Source organism: Primulina tabacum, chromosome 8 (genome assembly GCF_025594145.1).
Source record: "Primulina tabacum isolate GXHZ01 chromosome 8, ASM2559414v2, whole genome shotgun sequence".
In the NCBI taxonomy this organism is placed as follows: Eukaryota; Viridiplantae; Streptophyta; class Magnoliopsida; order Lamiales; family Gesneriaceae; genus Primulina; species Primulina tabacum.
Window position 1 is genome coordinate 37,554,505 of NC_134557.1, and position 20,997 is coordinate 37,575,501.

The 20,997-nt window shown below is 34.0% G+C and overlaps 2 protein-coding genes across 4 annotated transcripts; one reads left to right on the forward strand and one right to left on the reverse strand.

Moving 5' to 3' along the window:
• The first annotated feature begins 11,714 nt into the window (after positions 1–11,714).
• On the forward strand, positions 11,715–18,939 carry LOC142554046 (protein EXECUTER 1, chloroplastic-like). Of its 3 annotated transcripts, XR_012822076.1 has the most exons (14): positions 11,715–12,160; positions 12,410–12,526; positions 12,682–12,747; positions 13,245–13,351; positions 13,672–13,753; positions 14,631–15,320; positions 15,411–15,531; positions 15,641–15,810; positions 16,195–16,269; positions 16,352–16,444; positions 16,561–16,673; positions 16,829–16,988; positions 17,642–17,892; positions 18,064–18,939. XR_012822076.1 is itself a non-coding variant. In XM_075664657.1 (12 exons), exons 1-11 carry the CDS (start codon positions 11,777–11,779, stop codon positions 16,651–16,653), a joined length of 1,998 nt encoding a protein of 665 aa, XP_075520772.1. In that variant the 5' UTR covers positions 11,715–11,776; the 3' UTR covers positions 16,654–16,673; positions 16,829–17,368. The 3 variants fall into 3 exon arrangements, 1 of the variants encoding a protein (XP_075520772.1); XR_012822075.1 differs by lacking the exons at positions 17,642–17,892; positions 18,064–18,939 and adding an exon at positions 17,121–17,368; XM_075664657.1 differs by lacking the exons at positions 17,642–17,892; positions 18,064–18,939 and having other exon boundaries at positions 16,829–17,368.
• On the reverse strand, positions 17,405–18,811 carry LOC142554740 (putative UDP-rhamnose:rhamnosyltransferase 1). The gene has a single exon (XM_075665416.1). The coding sequence runs from the start codon at positions 18,809–18,811 to the stop codon at positions 17,405–17,407; it is 1,407 nt and encodes a 468-aa protein (XP_075521531.1).
• Positions 18,940–20,997: the final 2,058 nt, after the last annotated feature.

Here is a 20,997-nt window from a genome sequence, read left to right on the forward strand (position 1 = left end):
ATTCACCAAGACTCATCAAATATGTTCGTTGCAATTTGAATCTGTTTATCGAAATTTATGTTTTGTCCTTTCTGACAGCCATTCTGGAACGTCTCAACTTTAAGCTCTGCTGCAACGTTCATTATTGTACTTTGATCGTATAGTTGCTTTTATACCCTTGTGCACAGCTGGATTCTACTTAGATAAGCTTGTCGTGTTCTGCAAGCTTATCGGCTCCTAACTGATGTTTTGAACTGGTGTCATGAAATCAGTTGGCTCGTCAGCGGAACTGATTTCACTGATTCAGTTTAACTGGTCAGTTGGGCTCTTCATCAGCTGGCCAGGCTTCTGAAGGTTTTCTGCTGAACCACTTATCAGCCAAACAATCAGTTGAACTGTTCTTGATATATCAGTTGGGCTAGTTCAGTTGGTACTTTCAGTTTGCATTTTGTTAGCTTCAGTTTTGGCTCGGTAACTGATCAGTTCGAAGCCTGATCAGTTTCAGCTTTCTTTTCACTTAGGTAAATTCATTAGAAACAAAAAAACAAGTTTTGTTAGCATCAAAATCAAGATTGCGAACATGAAATGTTCCAACATATACCATAAAATATTATAGTGAAATTCTTTCATTTTGCCCATGATTTTTACCATATTAGTTTTAGGGGTTTTCCACGTAAATCTCGGTGTCTATTTTTATTTTTTATTTTCATATTTATATCTAAAGATGTCGTGTCTGAGACCAACAACTGGTATCAGAATCTTGGTTTGAAATTTCTTAAAATTCTTAATATGCTTTGTAGTTGCAGCCTAGACTGATTTCCACGTCAGAAAGTATTTTTTAGATTTTTTATTAAGGCGGGATTATTTTTTCCAGTCTACTAAATTGTTGTAGATATAATGGCGTACAAATACAAGATAACAAAGTTCAACGGGAGAAATTTTATGTTGTGAAAAATAAAGATACAAGCAGTTTTAAGAAAGGATAATTTCTTGACGGCTATTGAGATAGGCCGTGATAAATGAAGGACGATATAATGTGGAATGAGATGAATGATAATATTGTGGCCAATTTATATTTGGGTATTGTTGACAAAGCACTGTCAAGTATCTCTGAGATAAAGTCGGAAAAAATTTATTTGGGATACTCAGACAAAGATGTATGAAATCAAGTCATTACACAATAAGATTTTCCTAAAGATAATATTTTATACTCTTCGGATTGCAGAATCCTCATCAATGATCGATCATATCAATACTCTAAATACTCTATTTTCACAACTCACCTCTATGGGGCATAAAATAGAGGAAAAAGAATGTGTTGAGTTTTTACTTCAAAATCTAATAGGTTCATATGGTCAACTTATCATCAATTTAACCTACAATATCCTCACAGAATTTTTAAACTTCGACGATATCTTAACTGCGGTTCTTGGAGAAAAAATTCGACGCAAGAATAAGGAAGATAGGCTGCTAACTTTGATACAGACAGAGACTTTACCGATAAGAGGGATATTTATGAATCGTGACTCCAGTGAGAGCCAAAGACGAGGTAGATCAAAGTTAAAAGTAAGAAAAAAATAATTACTACTTTAAATGCAGCGGTAAAGGGCACTTCAAGAAAGAGTGTACGAGTATCGTAAAAGGTTCTCAATGAAATGTAGTAAAAGGTTCTCAATGAAATGTAGATTGTACTTCAGGCGATGATGAAATATTATTCAGTGAAGCAGCAACACTTGCAAAAGAAAGACACAAATTTTGTGACACATGGATTACGGTTTAAGAATGATGTGGCACATAATGTCTCAGAGAGAATGGTTCGCTCAGTATGAACCAGTCTCAAAAGGATATGTATTCATGAGAAATAATCATACCTTGGAAATTGCTGAGATCGGTACCATCAAAATAAAAATGTTTGATGACATCATTCGTACATACAGTAGGTATGACATGTGAAGGGGCTGACGAAGAAACTTTTGTCCTTGGGGCAATTGAATGATATCAAGTGCAAAACTCGTATCGAGAACAAGATAATGTAAATTGTGAAAGGCACACTTGTGGTTATGAAAGCGGAAAAAATTGTTGCAAATATATATGTACTTTTGGTAGAAACACATAAAGATGCGGAACTAGATGTTGCATTGATTGGTTGAGGAGAAGAATTAACAGTGTTATGACATATAAATCTTGAGCATATGTCAGAACGATGGTTGAAAATTCTCTTATAATGAAAGCTGATGTCGTTTGTGAGTATTGTGTTGCCAATAAACAATGCAGATAAAATTTGGCACTTCTACTGCCAAAAGCAAAAAATTATTGGAGCTGTTTCATTTGGATGTTTGGCAGGCACCATTTGTATCTGTAGGAGAAGCAAAATACTTTGTCTCTTTCATTGATAATTTCTCGAGTGGAGTGACTGAGCGGATAAACATAAATTTGTTGGACAGAACAAGAGCTATATTTGGGACTATGGGTCTAGCCAAGTCATTTTGGGCGGACGCAGTCAAAATCACTTGTTATATCATCAATCGTTCTCCATCAGTTACGATTGATCTGAAGACTCAAATGGAGATGTGGAATGAGAAGCTGTTTGATTATTTTCATTTTCATATCTTTGGAAGTTCTGTGTACGTTCTATACAATGAGCAAAAAAGATTGAAATTGGATTCAAAATCCAGAAAATGTATCTTCTTATGTTATACTATATAATAAAAGAGTTTCTCTTGTAGGATCTTACTATCCACAAACTTGTCATTAGCAGAGATGTTATCTTCGAGGAAGATAAAGTAAAGAGAGACAAAGTCACATTAAATTCACAAATTACTATAAGTCAGCTGGAAAATAAAAGAGACGAAGATCAAATTTCTTGTGAAGCAGTACATGAGCACGAGGAACAAGAACATTTTGAGCTTGATGTTTCCAAAGTGAGGCAGTCAACTTGATAGAGAAGACGTGAGGTTGGCTTTCAGATTATATCATAGAAAGCAATATTGCATTTGGTCTATTATCAGAGGATGGTGAATCATTGAGTTTCCATGAAGCTATTCAAAGCTTGGATGTGTCCTTGTGGATGACAACAACGCAAGAAAAATTGAAGGCATCAGAGAAAAATAAAACTTGGGATCTTGTTACACTACCATAAGGGAGAAAATTCACTGGTAACAGACGTTCCTATAAGATAAAGCGTGATGAAAATAATCAAGTGGAGCGGTACATGCTAGATTGGTGGTAAAAAAGTTATGCTAAGAAAGATGACATTGACTTCAATTAGATATTTTCTCATGTGGTTCAGCTTACAACCGTCAGAGTAGTGTTGGAATTATGTACAGTTTTTTTATTTACGTCTAGATGTGAAAACAACATTTCTTCATGGAGATCTTGAAGAAGAAATCTATATGCTCAAGCCAAAAAGTTTTTTTTAAAAAAGGTAAATAAAACTTGGTTTGCAGGTTGAATAAATCTCTGTACGGTCTCAAACATGCGCCAAGGTATTGGTACAAGAGATTGGATTCCTATATCATGAGCTTTGGATACAACATAATTAGTACAGAACCTTGTACATATTTCAAGAAGTTTTTTGATGATTATATCATTTTACTGTTATATGTGGACGACACGTTGATAGCAGAACCCAACAAAGATCAGATCCAAGAGTTGAAGGCACAGTTGGCAATAGAATTTGATATGAAGTACTGGGACCAGCAAACAAGTTTCTGAGGTGCAAGTTCACCGAGATAGAAGTAACAAAAATATTTGGCTTTTCCTAAAATTAATTTGAAGAAAGTGTTGCAACGCTTCAACATGCAAAATAGTAAACCAATTTTGACCCCTTTTCTTGTTAACTTCAAGTTCTTCTCTGGGATGTGTCCTAGCAGTGAATCATAGAAGATTGAGATATTTCGAGTACCATATGCATCAACAGTGAGAAGTTTGATGTTTGCCATGATCTGTACAGTGGTAGCAGTTAGTCGGTATATGACAAATCCTAGATGAGAGCATTGGAGCACTCTTAAGAGGATCCTTAGTTACATTAAGGCTACCTCAAATGCTGCATTATATTAAGGAGGATCATATTTTATGCTCAGGGGCTGTGTCGATTCAGGTTATGCTGGTGATTTTGAAAAGAGAAAATCTACTACTGGTTATTTGTTTACACTTGCAGAGGGAGAAATATCTGGGTTTCAAAACTGAAAACAATTGTGGCATTATCAACAACAAATGCATAATATATGGCAGCTACTCAAGCTTGCAAGGAGGCAGTATGAATTAAAAGGTCATTGGGAGATCAGGTACAAACAAGATAAGGTTCCTTTGTTTTGTGACAGTCTGAGCGTCTTGCATATCGCAAAGAATCCAACATTTCATTATAAGACTAAACACATCGGAGTTCAATTTCACTTTGTTTGAGAACTAGTAGAAGAATGAAGTGTGGATATGCATCATATCTATATAAAGGATAACATAGTCTATGTTCTTTCCAAGCCAGTGGACACTAATAAGTTTGAGTGGTGTAGATCCCCAAGTGGCCTAGCGAAACATAAGCAACATGAAATTGCAAGATTGAAATGATATGTGGAGATGCATTTGATTCTCAATCAAATCTTTAAATGGGAAAATGTAAGTGGAGTAAGGTGGACCACTAATGACATGCATTAATTGTGAAAAAATTTCGGATGAAAACTAGCGGAGTTTTCGGCAGCCTTGTTGACAAATGATGGAAAAGGCGTTTCATAGTAATAGAGCTCCCTCCTCTCATCAGTAATGTATTCCGTTTTCAACTCTTCTTCTCTCATAACATTTGAGTGCTTAGTTCTATAATATTTGTGAGGTGTTTTGTTTTCATGTAGTAAGAGAGTGTGTATTTTCTTTAGAAACATAGCATGTGGTTGTACACCATAAAATATTATAATAGAATACTTTTCATTTTGTTCGTGATTTTTACCATAATAATTTTTAGGAGTTATCTCGATGTTCAATTTTATTCTTTATATTTATATTTATATATCAACATATCGTACAACCAGCACCATGGTCAGAGGCAGGACATTGGTATTTGACTGGCAAGTTCCAATAATGAACAAACAAATTGAAATGAATTATTTTTATGAGAATTTCTAATGCCTTTTTCAGATTTTTGTGTGGGAGGGAGAGGGAGCGGACCCGCTCTGTTTAATGCCAAAATTGTGAGAAGGTGTGGAAATTGTGGGAAATTTAAGAATATATATATTAGCGGGTCATGGTTGATGGCACACGTGATGCGTATATCCATAAAAAAAATTTAGAAGGAAATGCATTTTTAAAATTGAAATAATCAGAAAAAAGATAGAATGTGAAAATTATAATATAAAATTGAGCAGTTAAAAGACATTCTTTGAATTATGAAAAAAATTTACCTACGTATTAAAACTTGGTTAGTATAAGATGTTTAGCTTTAATTAATAGTATATATGTTCAGAAAGTTGTTGCAAAACCAATTTTTTTTCTTTTATTTATGTTGAGGACTAGTTTTAGAATATCACTTAAATATACTAAATACTGTTAAAAGTACAAATTTACGGTAAAAAGTAAAAATCTCAAAATCATAAAATATATTTAACTACACACTTTTATAAAATTTTCTCCACTCAATTGTGTTTTTTCACAAATTGAGAGATATATTTATAGAATTTCTTTGGAAATAATCCATAAATAAATACATCATTACATACATCATCACACACTAATTTTCAATATTTACAACTCTAATTTTCAAAACTCAATTTCTTATTTTCAACACTCCCCCTTGTGATGATGATCCTGATATAATAATTGTCTTTATTACGTGTTTTTATACTCGTACCTTACTACAAAAAGTATATTGGGAAAAAAACCATAGTAAGAGAAAAAGAGTGCAGTCACGTAAACTCCCCCTCATGTTAACACGAACGATTCTTCACAAATTTTGTAGTTTGCGCATCTCAATATTATATATATACTTTCTGAATATTGTCGTAGGAAGTACCTTTGTGAAGAGATCTAAGAGTTTTCACTTGACTGAATGTGACGAATATCAATATCTTTATTCTTCTCAAACTCTTGGGTGAATGTGAAGAACTTAGGGGAAATATGTTTAGTTCTGTCATTTTTACGTATCTTTCTTTCATTTGAGCAACACATGCATCATTATCTTCATATAGTGTCACATGCTTCTTGTTGAATGATAATCCGTATGAGATTTGGATATGTTCGGTCATTTATTTTAGCCACACACATTCACGACTTGCTTCATGTAGTGCAATAATCTCGGCTTGATTTGATGAAGTTGTTACAAGTGTTTATTTCTGTGAACGCCAAGAAATTGCAGCGTCTTCACGAGTAAATACATATTTAATTTGGGAACGTGCCTTGTGTCGATCAGATAAGTACCCAGCATCAGCATAACCAATTATACTTTGATTGATATCTTTGAATACAAAAGTCCAAGTATGTCGTTCCTCGTAGATAACGGAATATATGTTTAATTCCGTTCCAGTTTCTCTTTGTTGGATATGAGCTAAATCTTGCCAATAAATTTACAGCAAAAGATATATCATGTCTTGTACAATTTGCAAGATACATAAAGGCACCAATAGCACTTAGATATGGTATTTCAGGACCAAGAATAACTTAATCATCTTCACATGGACGGAATGAATTTTTTTCCATGTTTAACGATCTACCAACCACTGGATTACTTAAAGGATTTGATTTATTCATATTAAAACATTTAAGGACATTTTATGTATAATTTGACCGTGAACAAATATTCCACATTCTTTTTGTTTAATTCGCAAACCCAAGCAATGCTTTGTTTTTCCAAGTTCTTTCATTTCAAATTCTTCCTTCAAGTACAACACAACTTCTTGAATTTTCTTATTCGTTCCAATGATGTTTAAATCATCAATATATACAACAATAATTACGCATCCAGATGTTGTTTTCTTAATGAAAACGCAAGGGCATATTGAATTGTTTAAATATCCCTTTTTCATTAATTGTTCACTTAGCCGATTATACCACATTCGACCTAATTGCTTTAACCCATATAATGATCTTTGCAATTTCACAAAATAACATTCTCTGGCTTTTGAACTTTGTGCTTCAGACATCTTAAATCCTTCATGGATTTTCAAATATATATTAATATCGAGTGATCCGTATAAGTAAGCTGTGATAACATCCATAAGACGCATTTCTAAATTTTCAGATACCGCCAAAGTAATCAAATACGGAAACGTAATTGCCTTAACAGGAGAATATGTTTCTTCATAATCAATTACAGGCCTTTGAGAAAAACCTTGTGCAACAAGTCGAGCTTTATATCTTACCATTTCATTTTTCTCATTTCGTTTTCGAATAAAGATCCCATTTTTACCCAACAGGTTTTACACCTTCAGGTGTAAGGACTATAGGCCCAAAAACGTTACGTTTATTTAGCGAATCCAATTCAACTTGAATGACGTCTTTCCATTTTATCCAGTACTGTCGATTTTTGCATTCACTAAAAGATTTTAGTTTGTGATCTTCATTGTCATTTATGATTGTTAAATGCCACATTGTAAGAAAATATCTTATCAATTTCTATTATATATTTTTGGTTCCATATTTTTTCAGTAATAATATAATTGATAGAGATTTAACGATTCTCATCAGTTTGTGGTTCTAATAGAACATTTTCATCATCATATATTTATGCCAAAATATAATTCTCTATTTTGTGATCATCGTGTTTCTCTATGATTTTTCTTTTTGAGGTTTTTTATCATTGGAATCGATTGGTCTTTCAATCTTTAAACGTTTAATGACATCATGAGTTTTCACAATTTATTTCTTTGAAATTTCAATTTAAGCAGAGACATTTATATCATGTATATATGATTTAGTTACCCCTTTTGTGCCCGCAAATGCATATGGTATTTGATTTGCTATTCTTTACAAGTGCACAATTTGTTGTACATCTTTTTCACATTGTTTAGTTCTTGGATCCAGGTGTAACAATGATGATGTATACCATGTAATTTCTTTTTTGATATGTTTCTTTTCTCCCCCTAACATCGGGAAGATTTCCTCATTAAAATGACAATCAGAAAAATGTGCTGTAAACACGTCGCCTGTCTGAGGTTTAAGATATCGAATTATTGATGGGCTATCATAACCAACATAAATTCTGATTTTTCGTTGAGATCCCATTTTTGTTCATTGAGGCGGTGCAATATATACCACATATCCAAAAATTCTCAGATGAGAAATGTCTGGTTCTTTATCAAAGGCAAGCTCCAATGGAGAATATTTATGATATGCACGTTGTCTGATACGAATTAATGCAGCAGAATGTAAAATTGCATATCCTCATATAGAAATAGGAAGTTTTGTTTTCATAATCATTGGTCTAACAATCAGTTATAGACGTTTAATCAATGATTTAGCTAATCCATTTTGTATATGTACATGAGCAACATGATGCTCAAGAGTGATTCCCATTGACATACAATAATCATTGAAAGTCTGGTAAGTAAATTCACCAGCATTATCAAGTCTAATTTTCTTAATTGTATGATCGAAAAATTGATTTCGTCATTTTATTATTTGAGCAAGTAATCTTGCAAATGACACATTCCGAGTTGATAATAAACATACATGTGATCATCTACTAGAGGCATCGATCAATACCATAAAATATCTACATGGTCCACATGGTGGATGAATTGGCCCACAAATATCACCTGAATACATTAAAGAAACATGGGTGATTCAGTTTGGATTTTAGCTGGTGATGATCTTATAATAATTTTTCCAAGAGAACATGCTTTGCATTGAAACTTATTATTTTGAAAGATCTTCTGGTCTTTCAGTGGATGGCCATGTGTATTTTCTATAAATCTTCGCATCATTGTTGAACCAGGATGTCTTAATCGATCATGCCAATTAATCAATATTGAAGAATTATAAATTACCGTGTTTGGCTCAACTGGACTTATATGTGTATAATGCAATCCAGTAGGGAGCATTTGTAGTTTTTCAATTACATATTTCTTTCTTGATTTATATGTGGTAAGACACATATATTTCTCATTTCCTTGATTTATTGTCTGAGTATCATACCCATGGGAATATGTGTCATTAAAACTCAACAAATTTATTTTCGATTGTGGTTAATACAATGCATCACTTATCATAAATTTTGTACCATTAGGTAACAAAAAATGTAATTTACCACAACCTTTAATCAAGTTTATAAGACATGATATTGTATTCACCATCGTTTTTGTTGGTTTTTAGTTCCAAGAAATATCTTTTATCTCGGAGGATAGTGTGCGTTGTACCACTGTCAGATATGCAAACTTCCATGTGATTAGTTCCCTGTTTAGCTTTGTTCATAGCATTTTTCACTATTTCAACTTATAAAAATATTTAATGAAAAAAAATTACTGACAATACATATGTAATTTATTGAAAAATATAAGACATATCATAATTATAAAATAAAACATTAGCATATGAGCACATGAAAAATAAAATATTTTACATTTCTATTCCACCAATATATTGATTATTTTCAGAGAAATCATTCAGAAAATATGCAGCATCAAAATGAGTTGAATCACTAAACGGTCACCTGCGTTCAGTGAAATTGGTCTCTTTTTATTTTCCTTTTATCGATTCTTTATAGAGATTACAAAGGTGTTCGAGAGCTCGACAAATACAAGACCAATGTTCTGGAGTGCCATATCTAAAACAAGAACTTTAAAATTGTTTTGAGTGATTTTCATTAACACTCGTGTTCTCATGATGTCTTTTCAGTGGGTGGTTCGTTACGCCCTTTTAAGATGAGTTATATAAGTAACTATCTCGATTGTTTTCAAAACTACGACCACGACCACGATCTCGATTTCGACCTCGACCAAAACCTTGTCTTTGACTCTGATTTTGGTTTCCATGTTTAAATTCATTTTTACTTACAACATTTACTTCTGGAAATGATGTTGATCCAGTGGGTCTGGACTGATGATTTCTCATTAGCAGCTCGTTATCATTTTCCGCCACAAGAAGACACGCGATAAGTTCAGAATATCTCGCAAATCCACGCACTCTATATTGTTATTGTAGAGATATTTGATGCATGAAAAGTGAAAAATATTTTTTAAAGTATTTCCGATTTTGTAACTTCATGTCCACAAAATTTTAATTGCGAGATTATTCGATACATCGCTGAATTGTAATCACTGACTTTCTTAAAATCTTAGAATCTTAACGTATTCCATTCATCACGGGCGGGCAGAAGTATAACTTCCTTTATATGTTCAAATATTTCTTTTAGTTCTTTCCATAAAGCCATAGGATATTTTTCAATGAGATATTCACATTTTGGCTTTTTCTTGTAACAATGAGATGCCATTTTCTTTAATAGTCTCACTTAGACCCAATGACTCAAGATGCATTTCTACATCGAGAGTCAATGACATATAATTTTTTTCCGTAATGTTGAGCGCAACAAATTCGAGCTTTGCCAAATTTGATATGATGGTACTAGAAAAATAAAAATGCATTTTATTAGTTAAGTTCTATTAAGTACAAGCATTCTTAAAATAAATAAAAAACGCTAAGCGGATATTCTCTGATAAATATATGACTAATGAGTATAATAACCAAAATAATTATACAAAATAAAATTGAAAGAACCATCTTCTTCTTCTTCTTTGAAAATTTTGATGAAGAAAATTTTTAGGGCGGAAGAGTGATTTTAAGTGATTGAATGTGTTTGTAAAATCATATTTATATGGTAAAAACTAGCCGTTTATGACCGTTACAAAATTTTAAAAAAATAAATGTATGCATATGTAAATTTTATGATAATAATATGATGTATATATTTATAATCATGTTTAAATAATTATGTATATCACATCAAAATATTATAATGAGGTGTCAATGACTCTTTTTATATAATACTTTGACATTATACAAATATATATGTAATTATTATATAACACAATAAAAATATATAAATAGTGAAATAATCACATCGCGTTATTATAATAAGTGTCATAGACTCATTTTCTATAATAACATGATATTATTCAAATATATATACAATAAATAAATAAAAACATAATAAAATTGTATAAGCACCATAATAATATAATCACATCACGTTATTATAATAAGGTGTCATATACTACTTTTATATAATAACATGATATTATATATTAAATATATATACAACAAAAATAAATAAATAGTAAAATAAATATTCTTTCTTTTGAATATTGCTACATTTTTCTTGTGTTTTGGAGCTTGAAAAAATATGAAGATCCTTCGAGTATCGTGCTGATAACTTGTTAAAACTAAAATTACGGTAAAAAACAAAAATCTCAAACTCACAAAATATATTAAACTACACACTTTATAAAATTTTCTCTACTCAATTGTGTTTTTTTTTCACAAATTGAGAGTTCTATTTATAAAATTTCCTTAAAAATAATATAAAAATAAATACATTATCATACATTAACTTTCAATATTTAATACTTTTATTTGCAAAACTTAATCTCTTGTATTCAACAAATACGGCTTTTATAATACATCTTTATATTTTTATTTCATTTGAAATAAATAAATTATACAAATAATAGGGACGCCTGTCAGGTATTACACCCCGTATCCCACGTCAGCACTATTCAAAATTTAATTTAATTATGAATAAAAAGGATATCCTTATCCGTTATGTTTCACCTGTTTTCCTACAGAAGCACAGCAGCAGTAAATACCTAAAACTATAATAATGGCGTCCATGTGCCCCCCGCCAACGCTTCCATCATCGCGTCCCGACCTCAACTTCACTGATTCCTCCAGATTTGGCAGGCGATCGTCGATTGCGATTCCTCTGGTCTCCGATTCTTCTCTCTGTTGCCGCTGCAACAACGTTAGTAATGGGGGGAAATCCGATTCGGGCTCGTGGTGGTGGAATTTTGATGTGCAGGAGACGATAAGGAATGCTATTAAGCAGGTTGAAAGTTATTTTGATTCGTATCGTGATCGGAAAGTGGAAGCTGGTGTTACGGTGGTGGAGGAAGGGGAAGAGGAGGAGGAGGAATGGAATTGGGAGAGATGGAGGAAGCATTTCGCAGAGGTGGATGAGCAGGAACGATTGGTCTCAGTTCTGAAGGTATTCCCTTTTGTTGATATCTGACTTTTTCCCGAAATGAGATTTATTTCTTGATTGTGTTTTATATTCAGCAAGGGTTTGAAAATGTGTTGCTGTAATAAATTCCATTGCAGAAGAAAGAAATTATATTATCCACTTGTATGGAAGAGCTCACCAGTTTTTTTCTTTATAGGAATTCAATCTTTTTCTTTGATGATCATTCTTTGAATCAAATATGGTAACATGGATGTTTTTTTTAATTGACAACAGTCCCAGTTAGCAAGTGCAATTAAGAGAGAGGATTATGAAGATGCTTCTAGGCTTAAGGTTGCAATTGCCGCCACTGCTACAAATGACACTGTTGGGAGAGTGATATCCCATCTCAAGGTTGGAGTTCTCTGTTTTTTTCCACGGTGTACATCACGATTACATTTGTGTATCTTTTTTCACATTTGATCTACTGTTGACTGGTGTTGCGCAGTTTCTGACATTTCTTTTACGCGCTTCCTGTACGCTTATATAATTTTTGAATTTGAGTGCAGAAATGTGTGGAGGAAGAACGTTATGGGGACGCATCTGTTCTACGTGATTATGCTGGTGCCGGATTGGTGAGTGGCCAATATTGTAGAAAGCCTTTTAGCTTTACTTTCTGTTTTAAGTAATAATAATCTTTTTAAGGTGCTGCTTATTATGAGATGTAAAATGCTTTTAGGCTTCTAACAATTGTATATTTGAATGAAATAGATTTTACCGCAACCTGATCTTATCAGTGACAATAATATCATAAATTTGTCTGTGATGCTGCTTGTAGTTTGTTAGGTATATCGTTCAATTGTGATGCAGAGGCATGCTCTGTCCATGTTTCTTGACAAAATCGTGAAAATGAGCGAATAACAATGAAGTGAACGGATGCTCTCTGCATGCTTGGTTCTTATTCTATAATGTTTGGTGCTGCAGCGTTTGTTGCATGTCAGACGTGAGAATTTAGGCTCTCTGCATGCTTAGTTCTTATTTTATAAATGTTTGGTGCTGCAGCTTTTGCTTTGTGCCATTAGTTTGATTAGTTTCTGTCTTTTTGAATTTTTTGTCTGAACCTGACATACAGGTAGGATGGTGGGCTGGAATTTCAGAAGATTCTAGCGATCCTTATGGCCGTATCATTAATATACGTGCAGAGTATGGAAGATATATTGCTAGAAGTTATAGTCCTCGGTAAAATTACGTACCCTGTTCCGAATTTTAAATTTAGATGAAATCTTTTCTTCTAAGGCGTTCATGCTAGCCCTTTGTAAATTTACCATTGACACATTAATTGGAGTTAACTCTGCTGAAGCAAAATTTCTCTCTTACGTGTTTATCTTTCCAGCAAGTGCTCTTGTTATTCTTGATTTGTCAAGATATAATACTTTAACAGATAGCCTAATATACTACATTCAACGGAAGTGGGATAATCTGCCATTTTAAGCTTCACTGATATGATTTAGATTAAAATGCACTGGTAACTGCTTTGATGTTATTGTGTTTCTTGCCAGTCAGCTTGCTACATCACTGGATGGCACCCCACTGTTTGAGGTTTATCTAACAAACACTATGAAAGGCCATTATAAGCAGCAGGTACGTTTTTCTATAGTAAGCTTCTCTAGTTATTCAGTATCTGTATGGCACTTGTTCTATTCATTTGCAGCTGATGGTTTCGGTGAGTGTTGTGCAATCATGTGATAGAGGAATTCTCTCCATATCATTGTTCATTCTGTTTTTTTTAAACTTTTTTATATTCTTAAATTAGGTGATTATAATTTCTGCAGTGAATGCATCTTCACTATTTACACGGTCTCATCGTCAGGCGATTATTAACATTTGGGTGCTAAGAAGAATAAAAGTATGCTGTGGCTGTTTTGATCAATAAGCATGTTAAAGCACAGGAAAATTTTCCGCTTTATTGATCCATATAACTGCATTTAAAAATTATCACAAGTTTTTTATTGCGACAAATCAATTTCTCATTCCCCAAATTAAAAACACATATTATCATTTTTTTCCCCAAATCAAAATTTCCTCACACATCTCCCAATATAATTTTCACTCTTAACTAAAATTTTAAAATCAATTTCCAGAAATTTTTTATTGTTAATTTACACTATAATCCAAGACATACTATTTTAAATTTAATATTACTTTTATGAAAGCATTTTTGACATCATCTGTTTCCACGAAACAAAACCAAACATATATTTTATTTCTCCAAAACTTTCTCACGAAATATTATGCCAAAAATCTTCTCCCAAAACTCCTAAAATAAAACCAGTTATTCTGAAAATATTTTTTTGTCTATTTATTTTAATGAAGTCAATAGTTAGAGCAGTATTGTCTTCAAGTTGTCTCTCGCTTTAGTATGCACTCATTAACATACAAAAATTTTCTTTCCTGAAAGTTACCTATGCACTAGTACTTTTCACCGGAATGAATATTTCAATGATAAATTGGTTTTTAGGCTGTTTACTTGAAGCGGAAGGGATCTCCTCTAGATTTTTATGTCCAATCCTTCAGTTCATCAAGAAACACCAAAAACCTTGGCTCTCGCGACGCGAGAGAAAATAAAAGCGAGCTGTTTGAAAGAAGCCCTGAAAACTCTGAGGATGGTGATTACAGGGATGATGATTCTGATTTTGACAATGTCTTGCGAGATATGATTCCTGGTGTGAAAGTCAATGTTGTGAAAGTAACATCAGAAAAGGTTGACAAGGATATGATATCTAAGGTGATTGAACAGATAATTGATGAAGAGGAAGAGGACTACGAATTGGAGAATGTAGATGCTGATGATGAAATCAAAAGTGACAATGATGATGAGCAGAGTGACATTGAACTGGATGCTGGTAGTGGAGGGAGTGAGGATGAAGAGCGGAATCAAATTGCAGTTGAGGTTGTTGTTGGTAGTGGTCTCATCCCTAAAATTTCTCGTGGAACTCACGTCAAAGACTTGCTCCGAATACCAGCTAGGCTGGAGAAAAAGGATCGGTGGTCATTTACTTTTACAGTAGAAGAAGAGGCGAAAGAGCATATTTCTAGTGGTGGACAGTCTCCACAAACGAACAGAGCTAAGGTTCATGGTCAACGCAGCATTGACCATGTTATGCTCGATCTTGTTAAGTCCATTGGGAAAGGGAAAATTCCGTTGAAGGTTTGTTCGAGTTGTTATGGTACATTAATCCATTTACACGTGGTATTGTTATTTTCCTTTTGGATTGTAATTTCAATCTCAACTACTCAGGTCCTGAAAGATGTTGGTGGATTAATAAATCTAACTCTCAGTCAGGCACGAAATCGTCAGCCTCTCTCTGGGTCAACTGCATTCAACCGTATTGATATATCATCTTCAGATCCATTAGACGGTGATCGATTTTATTTTTCAACCAAGATTACTTAGAGGGAAACACTGCATAAATTTTTTCGTAACATATGCATCTTACTGTTCTATTATGGAAATATACTAATCATCAGGACTATACATTGGGGCCCATGGGCTTTACACTTCAGAAGTCATTCATATGAAAAGAAGATTTGGTCAATGGAAAGAGGATGGTACCTCAAAGAAGCCATCAAATGTTGAATTTTATGAGTATGTAGAAGCAGTGAAAATAACAGGGGATCCTTATGTTCCAGCTGGCCAGGTGGTTCACTCATTCGAGTAATTTATTATATGATTCTGCATTATCTATCCAATGAAAGTTTAAAATATTGATGGTCATGGAGTCAGAACTCAAAGAAAGATGGTGGTTCCATTTATCCTAGCATATGAATTCAACATAATATCCGGGGCATGATTGGTATTGTGAAAATGTTTTAAATATGAATGAGCTATGTCTACAGTCACAACGTCCAAGTCTTTGAACTGTCTTGTTCATCTTGATGTCTCACTGATTCAGCCTCATTGGCTCATTCCTGTTCAGATTGTAAACAAGGGTTGAGCCATTCTCTATCTTAAAACAAATTGGGATGTCTCTTCCACTTTGTTCTTTTCTTGTCCAAAAGGAAAATAATCTATTTGTATTCAGGTAGCATTCCGTGCAAAAGTTGGGAAAAGATATCAGCTTCCGCATAAAGGGATAATCCCTGAAGAATTTGGGGTGGTATGTCATTGAGCGTGACATTCAATAATTTATATACCATTTTCTCTTCCTTCAGCTTCGCATAATTTGCACCGCAATGCAGATTGCTCGATACAAGGGACAGGGAAGACTGGCTGAGCCTGGATTTAAGAATCCTCGTTGGGTTGATGGTGAACTTGTTATATTGGATGGAAAGGTTTAAAATGTTAAAGATTTTTATTGTTTGTTCCGCTGTGGATGTGACTATTTTTTATTCGCTCGCTAGGCTGTCAAAGTGTCACTAACCGCTGCCCTCTGAACAAATTTGTGCAGCACATCAAAGGAGGGCCAGTTGTTGGCTTTGTTTATTGGGCGCCAGAATATCATTTCTTGGTGTTCTTCAATAGATTGAGGCTGCAGGATTGAGTTCTTGTGAATTTTCTTCGGTGAGGTTCTTTCTCATGGCCAATTTATTCAAGTAGCCCGTAAATTAGCCTTTTTCCTTGCATAAAATTAGCATTAGACATCTCCATTATAGCATGCCAGTTCTCCTTCGATATTGATACTGGTATTGACACCTTTTCGGTTTCTCTTTTTGCAGCTTAGGCTGTGACTGTAGTCTTTGATTCCTTTAAATGGAAGCCTAGATGAAGCTGAAAGATTTCAAGCTCCACGGCCAAGCCACTGGTGTTTGACTTATATTTTGATTGTTTACGACCCATCCAGATTTTTTGAGAAACCAACTGCAAAAATTTTGAGATGTAATGATTACTGCTTCAGATCATCTCCATGATTTGTTTTGCATCGCATGTTCTTATATGTGTATGAATGACTTGTCTCTATTTGGTAATTTTATTCGATGATGGCTGTTATTCGTGTACATCGTTGAACAGGGATGAAACACTACGTAGAGCAGAAGATCTGGACTGAATTCATATCGGACATCAGCTTTATGGTTTTTCAGTTTGCCCTCTGCTTCTTTAGGAGGCCATTTTTCCTGGATGTACATGTTTTCTTGTGTATTTGCTAACAAATTTCTTACCATGTAATATTATGAGTTGAAAGTAATATATTATGTGAATAATTTCCTTCACGTTGTAAGCATCGTCAATCTATGAAATTACTTGATTTTATTGTCGAACTTTACTCGTGCTATTTCTTCCCTCTTTTTGTCAATCTATTTCTTCCCTTTTGAATCCTTAAGTTTTTCCAAATGCTCGATAAACTTGTTCATGTAGCATTCCTCGCTCCCTTGATTGTTGAAAATCCTTCTCATCTTTGCTGTCTTGGACCTAAACTTCTCCCCCTCTGGTGCTACGACAACCAGTCTAATTGAGCTTGCTACAGTTTCACGGCTAAATGAACCATCTTCGTTTCTTGGTACCTCATAGCCAACTTCTTTTTCCACCAACAGCTTTGCATTGAATCCTTGATCAGCTATCATTGGAAGAAGGATCAAAGGGTGTCCAAAGCCAAGAGACTCAACAATGGTTCCCCATCCAGAATGGAAGAGACATCCTCCAATTGCAGAATGAGCAAGGATTTCCAGTTGAGGAGCCCATCCTTGAATAAGCATGCCTTGGCTTAGGGTACGGTTAGCAAATCCAGGAGGGAGCAAGTCTGAGCTGTGTACTTCTTGTGGCTTCCTCAGTATCCAAACAAAAGGTAATCTAGAAAGCTCGATTCCAAATGCAAGTTCATGTATCTGCTCGATTGGCATCTTGTATTCACTTCCGAACCCAACAAAAACTACAGACTTGGCCTTTTGTGCATCCAACCATTTGAAAGCGTCGGACCAGTTTGAATTAACTTCACTTCCTTTCTTGTTTTCTTCAGGTACCGGGGGAAGTACTCCTATTGGGAAAACTGGTTTTTGATAGAGTTCTCGTACAACACTTAAGTACTCTCCTTCAAATTCATCACAGCTTCTGAATGCAACAAAGCTGCAGTCTTCTATGCTTTTGGCTAGACGATGGCCACTGGATACACCTGATGCATCGGGGAACTTAAGACTACTCCACATCCTTGTTGCGTAATCTGGTCTGGTTGCTATAAGACTGGGAAAAGGGATCCAATCTGGTGGCATGGTGAAATGTTCTGGACTTGGACGTCTATTACCAGTCTTGAGCTCCTCCGGTGGCCCTATAAAAGCCATTGCAGCAGCTGTGTATACACTGAAAAACACTGTCGGGACACCAAATTTTGCGCCAATCTCTGGTATCCAATATGGAGCAAAGTCGAAAAGTATCAAGTCTGGAACACTCTTCTGCATGAGATTTTCAAATGGTTGAGCTAATCTGTCGTATGCTTTTTTCAAGAATTGTATTTGGTTTAGCTGCAGATCAATGGTTGCTTCACAATTTTCGGGCAACCCTTCAACTCGTGGCAATGGGAGCTCCACAAGGTTTATTCTAGGCTGCAAATTTGCTGGAATTAGAGGTAATCTCTGCAGGTTTTTTGAGGTGGAAACATATGAAATCAAGATCCCTCGTGCGGCTAATCTCTTTGATAACTCAAGGAAAGGTATCATATGACCAAATGCCAACCATGGAAACATCATGATATGGTATTGTTTGCTTGCCATGTTTTACTCAAAAGGGAATCAAAAGTTGGGTAATGTTCACTTTCTGGCAATCATTTTATAGTTTACCAACTGCACGAATTACACTTTCAAAATTAGGTTTTCAATTTGCTTTGCGTGATTGCTTGTCACGGTCTTTGCGTCATAATTATTTGTCATAAACAATAAAAAAAAAAAAAAACTATCATTGAATTGTTACTCGGAAGTAGTGCCGTGGTGGAAGTAGGTAAAATCATTGGTCGGCGAGATCGGACTTGTAACCCACTCGGTCTCACCTTCCGTCAATGTTAGCGACTACTTCTAAGTATTAAAAAAAAATCGCTTCAGTCAATTTGCGCGACGCCAAATGAATAAATATGGCAAAAAATTATACGGTCTCACGAATTTTTATATGTGAGATGGGTGAATTTTACCGATATTGACAATAAAAAATAATACTCTTAGCATAAAAAATAATATTTTTTCATGGATGACTCAAATAAGAGATTCGTCTCATAAAATACGATCCGTGAGATCGATCGTTTCACACAAATTTTTGTCTAAAGTCAGATGTCAAAAATGAGATCTGAAACTCGAGTTTGATTTGAAAGATAAAATAACCTTAAAATAGTTAATCGATCAACATTTTCTAAAAAAAATCTCATTTTAAAAATATTAGGTAATTTGTCTCTCATCTAATTATTTTTCTTAAAAAAATTCATTAATTTATTTAAATATCTGTAAGTTTAGTTTTCGAAAAATGTTTCGTCACTACCTCAGTAGTGGAGTGACGTAAATTTATATCAAATTATGAATAGGGGAGGGAAAAAATTTCGCTACTAGATACAACAATACAATGACAGAGATTTCTACTAACGGGGGAGGGATGAGGGTTCAAACCTATACTAAAAGCAAAAAATACCCTTTCACATAAAAAAGAAAGAGTAAGGATGCTTCACTAAAAAAAAAGAACTTTTCGGAATTGTAGTTTTTCTTATTATGTACTATGGTAGGTGTGAATCATGGAATCAAATTATAACAAATAAATGATGTATCTCAAATCATTTATATACACAAATTTGTTTACTTGTATAATCAGCAACGAATACAATTAAGTATAAATTCTGTTAGAGTAGATGTCCTGTAAGTCAACGGTTGACTAATGAATTTATTGACCCATTTGTAATTAACAGTCTTTATTTTAATATAATTTACAGTTAATGTTTTGTTCTTTATCTGTATACTCATGCAATTGATATAGATAAAAACCTTGATTAAATTTTAATACAAATGAATCGTAATTCGATCTTGAAATTCATTTGTAAATACTATATATTTTTAAATCCGTTCCTAGTCGATTCAGCCACCTAAAAACAAGGATAAAGACTGCTTGAGCTTGAGACTAGCATATGTGATGTTGTGTACCGTGTTTCATGGTGAGAGCATATCAATCGTGCAGATCGGTAATCATATGATGATTATACCGAACAATCATCTCTCAGACTTTCTAAGTAGTTATCATTCATCGAGAAGAAAGTTCGTGGTTATGATGGTACATCATCAGTCCTTACGACTCGGGACAACAGCGAGGCTCCACATACTAATATTGTGCTTTGACACGTTTATCGAGTCCACGAGGGTCACAAGGTGGCGAGGTTGGGTGCAATTGCGATATGTGTAGAAGCCAGTACATTGTAGTCGGGAATTCATCGATCACCTACATATGTGGATATCTTATGTAATCTAACTATATGTCAGAATATCTTAGATAACTTTTGCTATTTTTATCTCAGATTTATTTGGTTGTATTTCGTCTACTATGACTAAATGTAAATTGGGAACAATATTATCATTTATCTGCTTCCACTTTCCATCATCGTTCATTTCCCTCTATCTATATTCAATAGCCTCCAAATAATTCACTTTTCTTAAAACTAATTATATCTTTATTTTTCACAACATAAAATTGCTTTCATTGAACGTTGTTATCTCGTACCTGCCCGTCATTCACAAACTCAGAATTTAAGAAATTTTAAATCAAGACTCTAATATCACTTGTTAGTCTTAGGTGCGGCATCTAGATATAAAAATATGAAAATAATGTATAAAATGGACACCGAGATTTACGTGTAAAACTCCAAAAATTATTAGGGTAAGATGAAAAGAATTCCACTATAATATTTTAATGATGTACAACTACTCAATATATT